The 15,076-nt window shown below is 34.1% G+C and overlaps 1 protein-coding gene across 1 annotated transcript; it reads left to right on the top strand.

The window, feature by feature from the left end:
* The first annotated feature begins 931 nt into the window (after positions 1–931).
* On the top strand, positions 932–6,821 carry LOC110746714 (uncharacterized). The gene is made up of 6 exons (XM_088245207.1): positions 932–3,285; positions 3,373–3,675; positions 3,767–5,722; positions 6,085–6,134; positions 6,216–6,293; positions 6,439–6,821. Exons 1-3 carry the CDS (start codon positions 1,010–1,012, stop codon positions 4,632–4,634), a joined length of 3,447 nt encoding a protein of 1,148 aa, XP_088101333.1. The 5' UTR covers positions 932–1,009; the 3' UTR covers positions 4,635–5,722; positions 6,085–6,134; positions 6,216–6,293; positions 6,439–6,821.
* The last annotated feature ends 8,255 nt before the right edge of the window (positions 6,822–15,076 follow it).

The raw sequence follows: 15,076 nt of genomic DNA, 5'->3' as shown, positions 1-15,076 counted from the left end.
TATGATTGTATATTATTTTTATGATGATGAATGATCGATATATATATATATATATATATGTTGCGAATGTATATTTGGTAATAGAATAAATTCACTACTTCAAGAATAGGATTTAGATGCTGGTAGTTCATTGGAAGCCACATTTTTTCAAGGGTTACGGTTATTTACCCAAAGTAAAAACCAAATGCAAGAAAGACACTTTGAGATTATACAGCTAAAACGACTTGAGGTAATTTCAAAGGTATCAGAATAAAAATTCCAAAAGTTTTGAGGAAGAAAAAGAATGACCCTATTAAAATAATAGAGCTTTATTTTAAGATCATTATATAGTTTAATAACATAGCACACAAAACCAAAATTTACGTATTCAATAAAATGTCAATAATCAATTCATGAATCTCAAATTACTAAACTGCAATTAACAAATCCCGCAAATTACAAGCATTGCCACCGTATCTAAATTTCATAATCTAAATATTTTATTTAAAGTCACCCCCTCCTGTTGCATTAATAATTGACACAAATTAATATGCTAATCCAATTAAAAGTACCGGCAAGTGCACAAATCTGTTGGGGCATAAATTTTGTAAGTACGGGGTCGATCCCACGATAAACTGTCGGCTTACTACAAGTTCTAATTTGAGTACATAAAGAACACTTATTTAACACAACACAAATGCAAGATACAAATTGGAAGCTAAAAATGAGTAAAGAAAGGTAAAAGAAATGAAACAAAACCTTGGGCCCCTGTTTGGAAAATACGTCAATACGCACATAATACGTGAATGATACGTTTGCATATCTTTGATAAAATATGTCAAACACAAATTTTTCCATATCTTTTATAAGTGTACGGAAAACAGAAGTAATACATGAATAATACGATAATTAACTAACCAGGCATAATATTTAAAATAGCATAGATATACAATCCTTTATATGTTATGAGGAGACATTTCAGTTTCGGAAAGAATATGACATCACCTAAATTACGTTACAGGACGTCCACATGGATAGACAATGGATTAAGATGAAAAATAGGCTGAGTAAGGAATATATGGATGGTATTGCATCATTTATGGGAGTTGCAATTCAGCAAGTGAATGAAAAAAATGAGACGAGGTGTCCTTGCAAGAAATGTTTGAATACGCAATGGAAAGCTCTTCAAACTGTCCATGCACATTTGTGGGAGTATGGGATGTCTGCTGTTTATCACACATGGATATACCATGGGGAAAAATTTGGGTTACCTAAACAAGATGCAACTCTTCCAAATGGTGTAGAGGCACTTGGACCCAATGATGTTACTTATGATATCTTAAATGATGCATTTCCTCGAGACATGAATCAAGATTTGCATGGAGAATGTGATACTTTTGGAGGGAATGAAGATGTAGGTGATAAGGAAGATGATGGAACTAATGTGCATAGGGTTGCGGCTAAAAAGTATGAGATGTTAATGGTTGAGGCCGAACGAGAACTTTTTCCCGGTACTAATGGGCTTTCAGTTTTGACCGTCATGGTAAGGTTAATGCAGGCCAAAGTTGAAAATCATTGGACTAACAAATCATTTGATATATTGTTAGAGATACTAAATTGGGCTTGTCCTAAGCCACATAATTTTCCAACCACTTATTATGCTACGAATAAGATGTTGAAAAATTTGGGTCTAGGGTATGAAAATATTGATGCTTGTGTGAATGATTGTGCTTTGTTTTATAAAGAGCATGTTGGGAAGGATAAATGTCCTGAGTGTGATGAGCCAAGATATAAATCAAGTACTAATGAAAAAAGAAAGAAAGTTCCACAAAAAGTATTGCGTTATTTTCCTCTGAAGCCAAGATTACAAAGAATGTTCATGTCAAAGCATACAGCTAGTCAAATGAGGTGGCACTTTGATAAACGAGTTGACGAGTATGGTGTTATGAGGCATCCAGCTGATAGTATTGCATGGAAGGAGTTCGATCGTATGTACCCTGAGTTTGCTCAGGAGCCTAGAAATATAAGGTTAGGCCTTGCAACAGATGGGTTCAACCCATTTGGAAGTATGAGCACAAGTTATAGCATGTGGCCGGTGATGGTTGTTCCATATAATCTTCCACCTTGGATGTGTATGAAACAACAATACTCAATCATGACTTTACTTATTCCAGGCCCAAAAGCACCAGGAAAGGATATTGATGTGTATTTGCGCCCATTAATAGATGAGCTTAAGGAGTTGTGGGAGGGTGTTCCAACTTATGACAAGTTTACTGATTCTGGATTTAAGATGCGGGCAACTGTGATATGGACAATTAACGATTTTCCTGCTTATGGCAATTTATCTGGATGGAGCACTAAAGGTTACTTGGCATGTCCCGTGTGTCTTGAGGACACATCACATACCAAGTTGAGAAATAAAATTTGTTACATGGGGCATCGTCGTTATTTGAGAAAGAATCATCCGTGGCGTAAAAGTTGTGACTTTGATGGAAAGTATGAGATGCGTGATCAACCGAGGGTATTCTCTGGTGATGAGATATTACTTCAATTCAATCATCTCAAACCTTGTAAGCCTGGTAAGCACCCTGATAATTATGATAGAAAGAGGAAACGAATGCCCATGGAATTAAATTGGACAAAAAAGAGTATTTTCTTTGAATTGGAGTATTGGTCTAAGTTGAAAATAAGACATAATTTGGATGTAATGCACATTGAGAAAAATATATGTGACAACATTGTTGGGACACTATTGAGCATAGAAGGAAAGACAAAAGACACAATCAATGCACGTTTGGATATGATAGACATGAATATACGAAGAGCTTTGCACTTACATAGAGATGAAACTAGCTTAGTTAAGAAGTACCCAGCAATCTACACGTTGTTACCACATCAACGTCAATCATTTTGTGAATTTTTGAAATCTGTAAAATTTCCAGATGGGTATGCAGCCAACATATCAAAGAATGTTAAAGAAGATGGGAAAATATCGGGTTTGAAGAGTCACGATTGTCATGTTTTGCTTCAACAACTTCTACCTGTTGGGATTCGGCCGTACTTGCCAAAAGAGGTGTGTGCACCTCTTATGGAATTGTCGAACTTCTTCCAACAAATTTGTGCAAAGACGTTGAAAGTTGAAGATTTGGATAGGTTGGAGGTTGATATTGTGTTCATACTATGCAAACTTGAGAAAATATTTCCACCTGCTTTCTTCGATGTTATGGTTCATTTAGCTATCCATTTACCACGTGAGGCAAAACTTGCTGGCCCAGTAGGATATCGATGGATGTACCCGATAGAGAGGTATTGCTTCTTTTTTGTGCTATTTTATTAACTTTATCTTGAATTATTTTGTATTGTCTACATAATATATTATTATGTGGGATACAGAATGCTAGGGAAACTGAAAGGTTATGTACGTAATAGAGCTCGGCCTGAAGGATCCATTGTTGAGGGATACATTGCAAATGAATCATTAACTTTCTGTTCAATGTATCTCTGTAATGGTGAAATTTTTTCCTCTCATCATGAACGAAATAATGATGGTGGTGAAACCAATGCGAAGCTATCAGTTTTCATGCATAATGCACGCCCTTGTGGTGGCTACAAAATGGTTCAATGGTCAGAGTTGGAAATGGAATCAGCTTATTGGTATATCCTCAACAATTGTGATGAAGTTGAACCTTTCAAAAAGTGTGTAAGTCGATCCATGTTTAATGTGCTTGTTTTAATCTTTGGTTTCAATTTATTAACTAAGAATTTTAAATTGAATGTAATTCTACAGTGAGTTTCGCCAACTGTTAGAAATAGAAAGCCCAGATAACTTGGAACAGAGACAAAGGAAATTGTTTCCGCAATGGTTAAAGACTCGTGTCAAAACATTGAGCAAACAAGGATTGGGGGATGCAACTAACGAATTATATGCATTAGCATATGGTCCAGATAAAAGAGTTGGTATGTATACAGGGTGTGTTGTAAATGGAGTTCGGTGGCATGTAAAGCATATAGAAGAAACACGCAGAACTCAGAACAGTGGGGTTATGGTACCTGGGACACATGGTGATCAACAATCTAACTTTTATGGTAGATTGGTGAATGTTGTGAAGATAGGTTTTCAAGATGGGTATCATGTTATACTTTTCAAATGTGAGTGGTTTAATACTCAACCAAGATTTTTTAGGAAGAAAAAGATTCACCGGATTCTTTGTGATTATCATCTCACTTCAGTGAATACAACCAATGTGTATAAAGATGATCCGTATGTGCTTGCTAAACAAGCCCAACAAATATTTTATCTTGACGACCCTAAATTGGGTTCTAGTTGGAAAGTAATTCAGAAGATTCGACATAGACATGTGTGGGATGTTCCTGAAAATGAAGCCGCTCATGAAGTTGAAACAATCTATGATGAAGGAGTAGACCAAGATGGTGATGATATTGTGATAACAAGTCGAGATGAGAATGAATTACCAAGCACTTCACTTCGTAGATATGATGCAGAACCTGAAATAGTTGAGGAGGAGATTAGTTTGGAACCAATAGGAGTTGATGATTATGAGGAAGTTTTTACTGATGATGATTCAATTGAAGAACAATTGTCAGGGGATGAGTCAAATAGTGTTCACAGTGATGATTATAGTGATTTGGATTGACATTTTTTAATACATGTTCAATTTATATTTTTTTTTATATGTACGAGTTTGATTCTTTTGGTAGTTGAAAGTATGAGCGGCACTCTTTCCTACCCCGGAGTTTTGTCCTACGTGGTTTTCTCCGGGAGGTTTTAACGAGGCCACCTTTAACTTGTTGTTCCTCACTATGTATTGTTTCATGGTTTTTTAATGGAATTTATTTTTTTACTCCAAAGAACTTATCTTTTTGTTTTTAGTGGTAAGGTTTTTCATGTCCCCCAATTTGGTGTACTACAATTTTTAAATGAGAGATTGGTTTTTATTAATTTTATGTGCAGATCAAGAAGATGGTAGGTAAACATAAGAAGCAAAAATTTGCTAAACAACCACTTACTCCACATTCATTAGCACAACCACCATCTAGTGCACCACATCAGTCGCAACCACCACACACTACTAGAAATATGGCTACTAGCCACTGATTATTTAGATTCAAATTCATAAAAGTGCCTTGTGATTTTTTTTGGATACTAATTCTCCCACCATGCTTATTAAAGGTATTTGGGATAGGTATTGATGTGTAATACAAAAAAGTATTTTTCATTATTTTTCCTTAATATTTGGGCATTTTTATCAATCCCAACTTGTTATTATCAGTCCCAACTTATCAAAAGAAGCCGGCTCCATTCACAAATAACACAAACAAGCTTGGCTGGCTCCCTTCACTCAGCTGCTTTGGCATTTGTCCTTAAATTGGATACTGATTTGATTGCTTTTGGTAGTTTCTTCCATTGGATATTTTCACACAGCCCAATGTTAAAACACATTTTTTATTTCTCAACTTCAAACACTTTGGACATAAGCAAAAGAGAGAAAAAAGAATGCTTTGTTTCACTTCTCCCTCTCTCTTCTTTTTTCTCTTATTCTTTTTGCGTGAATCACAAAGCCATCTGGTCACAAAAGACTAGGCTGCGGCTTGAGATCCCGATCTGGAAATTGAAGAGTTGGAGCAGTGTGACTTGGTAAGATGCCTATCTGGAAGTTGATGAGAGAAAATCTGGGACAAATACCGTGATGGTTTCGTTATGGAAGAAGGCGCTGATGAACTGGTAATTGAAAAATCATAATATCATTCTTTTTCAGTGTGCCTTTATTTATTTTTAGATATTTATAAATAAACCCAATCCTAGACATGTATTTATAAAAAAACCCAAACATTATTTAAACATAGAAACACACCCAAAATCAACCCCACAATCAACAATTATATATTTTTTGGATGTATTTATAAATGGGTTTTGAGTGTGTGTAATGATGGGTTTTGGGTGTGTTTATAAAGTGTTTTGGGTGTTGGGTTTTTTTATAATTTCAGCCCCCATTTTGGGTGTTTTAGTGAAAGGTCTGATATATATTTATATATGGCTGTTACTGAATGCTTTTTTTCTTTTTCTTTTTTAATTTTTGAGGAAAGGCAATGGAGAGCTTGGAAAGCACATTGAACAGAGGAGCTTCAAAATCTTTGTAAGAAATTTTTTATATAATTATTTTGTATAAAATTTGGTATTAGTTTAGTTACATTAACCTGTTCATTATTTTTTTCAGCTCCTTCACACGATTGGAGCAACCCTAGATCTAAAAGGAGAAAATGCCAGGATCACCTAATGATCCAAAGGAAATACTGTAAGGCTCATTTATAGTTGGATATAATATATATTTCTAATAAAGTTTAGGGTTTTTTTTTAAATTTTTTATCAAAAGAAAGTTTAGGGTTTTCGGTATATGATTCTCTGCTCATATGGGGATTTTCTGAATTTATTTTCTTCAGGTTTGTGACTTCAAATGGTTGGTGATCCTCTAAGAAATGGTTGACTTCGAGGACGAGGAATTGTTGCATATATGGCTTGCAATTTTTGTAGGAGTGATTCGAACCCAAAAATCTATCTTGAAAATTAGGAATTAATATTAAGAGAAATGGTGCATAAATTTGGATATATATATTTTTTTGGATATATGGAATTGGGGACTGATGGGTTTAATTGTATTATTAGTTAAATATATGTAATAAAGTAATGAGATACTGACATGTCATTAGTCCCTAATTTAGAAGATAGCCTCTCAAATATCATATACCCCACGGCTTGGAAGAATTCAATATGGCTTGGGTTGGCTGATAATGTATTTGTTTATTTGAAATTAATGAAGGACTGACTCCCAAAATTGTACCTAATAAGCAATAGCATACTGATACAAAAATAGTCGCTGCATAGTCTCTATTGCTTAATGGACACAATTTATTGTCTCTAAAATCTACTTAGGAGATAAATTCATATCAGTGGCTAGTGTGGGTTTTTTTAGTAGTGACAACCTGATTCTTGACCGCCACGAGATCAATTAAGCATGTCAAGTACATGACTGAAATATTTTTTTGTATATATTTTTTTATAATTAAATTACTAAAATTTCTTGCCGGTTTCTTTTGTGTATAGGACATGGAAATTGTGTAGTACCTTCTTTGCAGAAGAAGAAAACATGTGATCCAATTATAGGTGAGAAGCAAAAATCAACCCAACAACTTGTACCACATCCACTAGCACAACCACCCAGTGCACCACATCAGTCACAACATGACTCTTCTCCACCACCATATCAGTCAAGCACAACAAATAAGTGATCGACTTTATGTTTATATTTATTTATTTAAATGACTAAGTTTTTGTTGGGTTCTTTTGCTTTAGGGCATGAACATTGTGCAAGGCCTTCTTTAAAGAAGAAGAAAACTAGTGATCGAACTATAGGTCAGAAGCAAAAATTAGCTCAACCACCACTTCCACCATCTTCACTAGCACAACCACTATCTAGTGCACCCCATCAATCAGAACCACCAACACGAGTCTTCTTCACGATCACCAGATCAATCGATCATAGCAAGTGAGTGATCGAAATATTTATGTTTATATTTTTTCTTGGTTTCTTTTGCTTTTATGGCATGGAGATTGTGCAGGAACTTCTTTGCAGAACAAGAAAACTCGTGGTCCAACAAAAGGTGCTGGCACTTACGACGTGGTTAATAAGTCCCAGGGGCAAATTCAGATTCGGTTGGATCCAGAGCAGAAATTAGTGGAGGGTATAAAGAGTCACCCATTGTTTGTCAATGAGAATGGAATAATCACTCGTGCGAAAGCTCCACTGAATGTTCTAGGATTGAAGAAAGTTCCTAAAGAGGATAAGCAAGAATGGGCAGAGGCACTGAAGGTGAGTGAGCAATTCAATGCTGTGTAATTATGTTTATAGTCAATTAATATTAAGGTAAATATTTTTATTTTTTATTTTTGTAATTGTGGGTAGTTCAACTTTGATGTTGACCTCATGAATCCGGCTATGTGGAGGTTTATTGATGATCATATGTGCTCCACTTATAAAGAGTGGAAATCGAAGCTCCATAAACACTTTAAGAAGTTTTATCCTGACATTGAGCTTGCATGGGCTACACCTCCCCCCGAAGAACTATTTGGTACGACACGAACAATAGAGGAATGGCATTGGCTTATTGATAACTTGTACACAAATGAGCAATACCAGGTACTGTAAACTTTGAATCAATTTGGTTGACTTGAAAATTTCCAATATTTCTCTCTAGTACTGGGAAAGAAGAAAGAAGTTAACTATTTGACCTTTTATAATATTTGATTTATTTATTTTATTATATTGTTGTTTTGTTGATTGACATGAGAAATTACAAGGTCTTATTTGTTACACATGACTAGCTTAGATTGGTTTTTTTTTTCTTGTCTCAAGCTTAGATTGGCTTGGGTTAAATTTCAACCTACATTTGTTTCATCTAATCTATGTCGTCAACCTATATTATAACACGTGTATTCTTACCACGTGATCATACTACCATAGTATTTGTCACGCCCCGGACCCGGGGGTAGGCGGAAACCCCGCGCCCGGTGTGTGAGAAAAAAAAATAAAAATAAAAATAAAAATAAATAAAAAGGAAGCCGAAACATAAAATAAACTTTTCTTATAAAAATAGCTCCCAAAAATCTTACAACTTTACAATAAATAAATAAAGCTTTATCACTCTCATCTAATTTAGCCTGAACTGGTTTAGTCCTTGTCTTGCCCACTAATTCATCTGAAAAATTAAACATGGTGAGGGATGAGCAACCACCGCTCAGTGAGTAGATTATGTAATATGCCAGTCAAGCAATGCCGTTTTACACACTCTAGAAAATATAATGAAAAGATACACCAATCCAGATCATATCACATCATCCCTTCATATCTCGGTTATCCTTCATAGCATGTAACCAACCACGTGATCCCTATATTGGCTTCACTGCCCTATGTCCCCGTGTGGTACATCTATCCCTCGGATATTCCAACATTGAAGTTCTCATGTTCCATGAATAATACATACTTCATATTCCAATCAATATATATATATATATATATATATATATATATATATATATATATATATATATATATATATAGTGTGAAAGATTGCACCAAATTAGACATGCTTGACTTGAAATAGAAAGATATTTGTAAATAGAACAAATCCACGATAATTCATGGTTTTCATATTTTTATCACAAAATAAGAACTTTTAGAACACATTACATAAACCACTCACCTCGCTAATGAGAAACCTTTAAATAAATTGGCAAGACAACCTATCTACCTATCTTCATATATTACCACTCAAACCACTCTCTCTCTCTCTCTCTCTCTCTCTCTCTCTCTCTCTCTCTCTCTCTCTCTCTCTCTCTCTCTCTCTCTCTCTCTCTCTCTCTCTCTCTCTCTCTCTCTCTCTCTCTCTCTCTCTCTCTCTCTCTCTCTCTCTCACGTTGCAAGTTTGTTATCTTTGGAAGTAGTAGTAAATAACTTGTAAGCTTCCTATTTATACTAGAATAAAGTCGGCAATAAAACACTTCCTATTGGATGGGTTGATGGCGGTTGATTTATACTTCCTAACCAAGTAATATGTAAAACAGATAAGGAAGAATGTCTTTATCTCTTCCAATTCCTCTAATCCTATTCTTATCTTCTTGGTGAGTTGGCTAGCCTTACTACTTAATAGGTTTCTACTTTGACACGTAATAACAAGAGCTATTTTAAAACATATACATGTATATAATAGAACAAGGTATATATAGTAGAATAATATATGTAATAAAATAAGATATAAATATTTATTAAAAAAATACATAAAACAATATAGATTTAACTATCTATGTTATGAACTAACTATGTAACAAAATATTTAATTTCCCAAAATATAATATATATATATATATAATTAAGATATAAATATATTTAAAAATACAGGGTTTCACAGTATTCTATCATTTTTTCTCCTGATGAGATGACAAATAAATTCATGTGAAATGGGAGGATTAGTAATCATATACACACATATACGATTTATATATTACAATATACACATATGTATTAAATATATTATAATGTACATACAGACACTTATATACGCATATATTGTTGTTATAATATATCCATATATATAATTAATATATACCTATAATAGATCCTATTTTTTCTTGGCTATTGGTGTCCTACATAGATCCTAGCATTAATAATTGTACAAGGTTATGAGCTAATTTTCTAGTGTTACAATGACCTAATTGGAGATGACATGACAAATTTTTTTTTGTGTCGGAACATGACACACCGTATACTTTGTTCTTTGTTGTAAATTTCAAATCCCAACCTCTATAATTGTTGTCGTCTGTCTTCCATGTTCATATATCGGACCTCAAAATGAAAAATAAATTGACTTGATTTACGAAGTGGCTCCGTTGTTAATTTAATTAAATAGTAATAAGAAAAGAATTATTAATGTGATTGAATATGCAATTTTTATACATGTGCTCTTAATGCAGAGACGGTGCAAAGCCAATGCCAAAAACAGGCAAAATTTAAAATTTAATCATACAGGGGGTTCACGTCCATTCCTGAAACATAAAGAACTTGCTGAAACGGTAAATTTTGTTCTTGGTTTAATGTTTTTCAGATATGTGGAAATACTAATTTTCTTTTTTATTGTTGAGAAAATGTAGAAAGGAGAACACCCTACTTATATCAGCAACTGGCAAGCCATGCATCAGTACAGAAAGAAGGGTGGCGTATACGTCAATGAGGCTGCTGAGGCAAAAGGGGTAAAGTTAAATTGTTAAATGTTCTATAAATTTAGTAATTCACAAGTTTATTATAGATACTTTTGACTTATGTCTAACATGTTAATTTTCTGCTTGCAGAAGAATATGGCATAAAGTGGATGAGTTGTCAGGCAAAGTGGATAAATTACTTGGCCTCATCTAGAAGATGCAAGCGCATATCAAATAATTGCGTAAGAAGGTAAAAAAAAACCATGACGATGACGACGACGACAACGATAGTGGTGATAATTTTGATGATGAGGATGGTGTCGAGGTTGGTCATGATTTTGATGATGAGTATGGTGATATTGGTGTGGCTAATTAGGTTATGTTTTTATCCTATGGTTGGTTGGATGTACCTGCTTTATTTGTTTTCTTTAGTGCCTCTCCCAATGAAAGGGTCGATAAATATCTACAAACTCACACACAAGCAAATGTGGGGGGTCAAGCCTAGGAATGCTACTGGGAAGATGCAAAGCCCCAACCACTACACGGTGGTGCCCATCCGGATGTATGTGCTTAACTTAGAATTGAATTGAACTATGTTTTGCTCTTGGTTCCTATATTATTTGCTTATATTTGAAGGACTATATAAGCAATTATAAAACACGTCCTTGTGCTTATTCAAAAAGAAACCTTAAAACTTTTCCCAAACAAACCTTAAATATTATGTTTCTTCTTGAAAATATATATATATATATAATATATAACTTTTGTTTCTTTCCGTTTTAAAGTGAGAATCTTTCATCCACATGCCCTCTTAAATGATTGTAATATGCTCTAGTTTCTTCAAAGAATTTCGTTATTTTTTTAAAAAAATAAAAATACTTGAGAATATGGCTAACTTGAGAATTTCGTTACATAAAATAAATATTTTCACTTATTCTTTTTTATGTATTTTTCTTTAAAAGATTTGTAGTCAAATTTACAGCCTACAGAAGTGGATTGGGCAACCAAATTGGAACTCCTTTACTTAGAGCCTAGCATAAAAGAGAACAAACAGACATTTGTCATGACTCAAATAGAAAAATAATTAGGTTTCATTCTGTTTGAAAGAAAATGCTTAAACAAGTCTACAAGTCCTTCAAAGTTTTCAAGTCTTTTTTCTTTCTTTATAATGTTACATATACTATATTTACTAATCACATCCTTTATAAAAATAAGACCAGTCTACCACGTGAATCCAATATGTAACTAGTATATTTAAACAAATCAAATCATAATATAGCATTATAGCTAACATGATCATCATTATAAGTTGCATAACTTTGTTTAATAAAATAAGTTTTTTTTTTTTTGTGTGAATGTTGCACAAATTTAGCGCATCAAACACTCACAATTTTTTTAAAATTCACACTCATCATTCTTAAAATACATAAACTATTTTGAGCGACATGTTGCTCTATAAGACCCCGCCACTGGCTTGGTTCGGAAGTATCTAAAGAAATAAATGGTGAGTTGTATAATAAAAAAATAGTCAAAATTTAACTCATATTTTCATAAATGTCAGATTTTGTAAAACTTTTAAAATAGCAAAAACTCACATAAACATACTCAAATACCCTATTAAAAAAAGGGAACGAAGCCTAAATTCATGATTCAAACAAAATTTTCACAATTTTGCACACTTGGAATTGAATTTTCCTTTGGCCTCAGAGATAGAGGGAGGAGATGTTCGGTTGTGTGGATCGATGAGATTTGGGGTTGAGCTTAAGAGTGACAGATCGTCATATTTGAATAGGTGGTAGTGTTGGCTATTTGCTGGGTTTGTAGGAAAGAGAGGGTGGATTGCAGTGGGTGGGTAAGAGAAGGGACCTTGAAAAGAGTTTTGAGTTGCAACTTTGCAGGGCATCCATTCCCTAAATTCACTATGTTCAATAGTTTTATTGAGAAACAGTGCAGAATAGTCATGATTTTTGTTCTATTTTTTGCAAATCAAATGATGGAAATCTATAAAGGGCTAGAGAATGTGATTATAAAAAATAAAAAAATCATTTTAAGGAAAAAAAAACCACCAAAAACACTTAGAACGGCAGTGTTTTGCTAGATTCATTCCGTCTTTATAATGTATCTGCGACAAAATCACTTGGTCGCTCAATTTCATGAAACATTTTTAAGTGAGAAAATTCTTTGGCGACGAAAGGTATTGTGATGAGCGACGATTTGTTTCGTCTCATGATTGTCTAGTGTTTCCTGCCTAGAATTTCATCTCCCACCCATTTACTTGGTGACCAAAATACTAAATAGTCGTTGATTCCTTAATATTGAAAGGAATCACAATTGGTCGTCAATATTTAGTGTTTCGTCACGAATCATCACCCTTGATCAAATTTGATCTTCTTAAATGTTAAAGGGAAAATGAGCGACCAACTTCTAAAATTCGGTTGCAAAATCATCCCATCAGCGACCCAAAATATGTCGTCTTTTTTACCTTTTGTCGCCAATTATGTTTTTTCTAGTAGTGCCACAACCGGCTCACCTTTATAAGGATCAAGAATATCAGCTTGGAAACAAGGGAGGAAACTCAGAGACAACTCATGTTCATGTGGTTCATGATCAGGCTCCGATGACATGGAAAAAAATTTCCTCTCACATGGTTCATCTTCATCAGGCTGCTCCGATGATGACGTGGAAAGAAATTTACTTCTTCTTCTTGTTGTACGCCCTCTATCCGAGATGATTATAGCACGTGCACGTGCACGTGCAATGATGGGGTTTTGGTTATCACTTTGGACTTGGAAATAGTGTCGAAAAAAATAAGGATCAAAGATGAGACTGAACCAACGTTTGGACACACACATGCATCGAGCCGCACACTTAGGAGGGAGTCGGGAAAGAATTTTTAGCAATACAAACTCAGGGAGATCATCAAGACTAATATTCATGGGCATGGCGAACTCTTTCGATATTGGTTTTTCGGGTGCCCACCTTTTTGATCTTTTTAATGGAGACTGATGATGATCGGAGGCTTCTCCAATAGGTTTGGATTGGGATATTCTACTGCTCCAACTCCTTTTGATAGCACGAGGTCTCATCATGGCGCCGATCGATCTGTGTGCAGTTTGATTGACTATTGCAATTTACAGAGAGGATTTGGGTCTTGAAATATATATAGCTACTTACCCTACTTTTAATCACTATATATAGGAACATATATATATATATATATATTTTTTGGGTCGAAAATAGGAAAAGATATCCATAAAAAAATAGGCAAGCAATCACTAATTATTAATTTATAAATTGGAAAGAAATCCCCATACAAATAGGAATTAATTTATAAAGGATATATATATATATAATTATATTTTTTCAGTAATGCTTCGGGCACCAACTCTTTTACTAACTTTTGATTACCAACTAATGTGGCATATGATATGGCAATACATGTAATTTGCCACATCATCTTTTTAATTACCCAAAATTTAAAGTTTTTAACTAAACTTTAAAAAAAAAAAAAAAAAAAAGATCCCTCTATTATTGGAGAATAAGTAGGCAAGTTCTCCTTTTTGTTTAAACTTATTCATAGTTGTTGCCAATTCTCAGCACTAGTAGGAACCGACATTCTCTAAGTATAAATAGGTCTCTCTATTATTGTTGAAAACACTAGATAACAACCTTGTGTAATATTAGAGGTTGCACACAGGGAGGAGAGAAAGAGAAAGAGAGAGTGGTAATAATATTCTTGGAGAAGTTAGAGGTTGGAGCTTGTGTTTTCTTAACTTGGAGTTAGCTTCGGAAACGAGGTAGGGGGTTTCTCAGGGGCCTTTACAAAGATTGATTTAATTAAATTTCGTGAACACTATATTATGCGTGATATGATTATTTGATTAATATTCTTGTTACAATTAAATGTTTTTCCTAGAATATTTATGTGTTCTTGACTGGTTGAATAATGTTGGCATAATTATATATATATATATATATATATACACATTGGTGATGTTTTAAATGTTACATTGTTGTGAGATATATGGATATGTGAAATGCATAATTATATCATTTCATGGAAATTAGTTGGAGTTGTTGGGTGGAGAAAATAATTATGGAAATAGTATTTTGTGTATTTAAGTCTAACTCTTGGCAGGTACCAGGTCTCAAGAATCCCAGAGTGCACATGGTTTTTATTGGGTGATTCGGGACTGGCGACAGGGAGTTAGACAAGATGACTAACAAAAGGGGAATTATGGGAGGAGTGAGATGGGTGTTAGTTCATATAAATGGGCATTCGGGTGGTATAAACATGGTATGGGACGTGCAGGTCTACTTGTTCAGTTA

The sequence above is a fragment of the Prunus avium genome, chromosome 8 (assembly GCF_965620075.1).
Source record: "Prunus avium chromosome 8, drPruAviu1.hap1.1, whole genome shotgun sequence".
Lineage (NCBI taxonomy): Eukaryota > Viridiplantae > Streptophyta > Magnoliopsida > Rosales > Rosaceae > Prunus > Prunus avium.
Note: the sequence above shows the minus strand (reverse complement) of the source record. Positions and strands in the feature narration are given on the sequence as shown.

Bases quoted from the DNA above. Each gene is read 5' to 3' on its own strand.
- LOC110746714 (XM_088245207.1), top strand. From the start codon at position 1,010: ATGGATAGACAATGGATTAAGATGAAAAATAGGCTGAGTAAGGAATAT. The intron at 3,286-3,372 runs GTATTGCTTCTT...TGTGGGATACAG, and splicing joins TGGATGTACCCGATAGAGAG to AATGCTAGGGAAACTGAAAG. The intron at 3,676-3,766 runs GTGTGTAAGTCG...GTAATTCTACAG, and splicing joins GAAGTTGAACCTTTCAAAAA to TGAGTTTCGCCAACTGTTAG.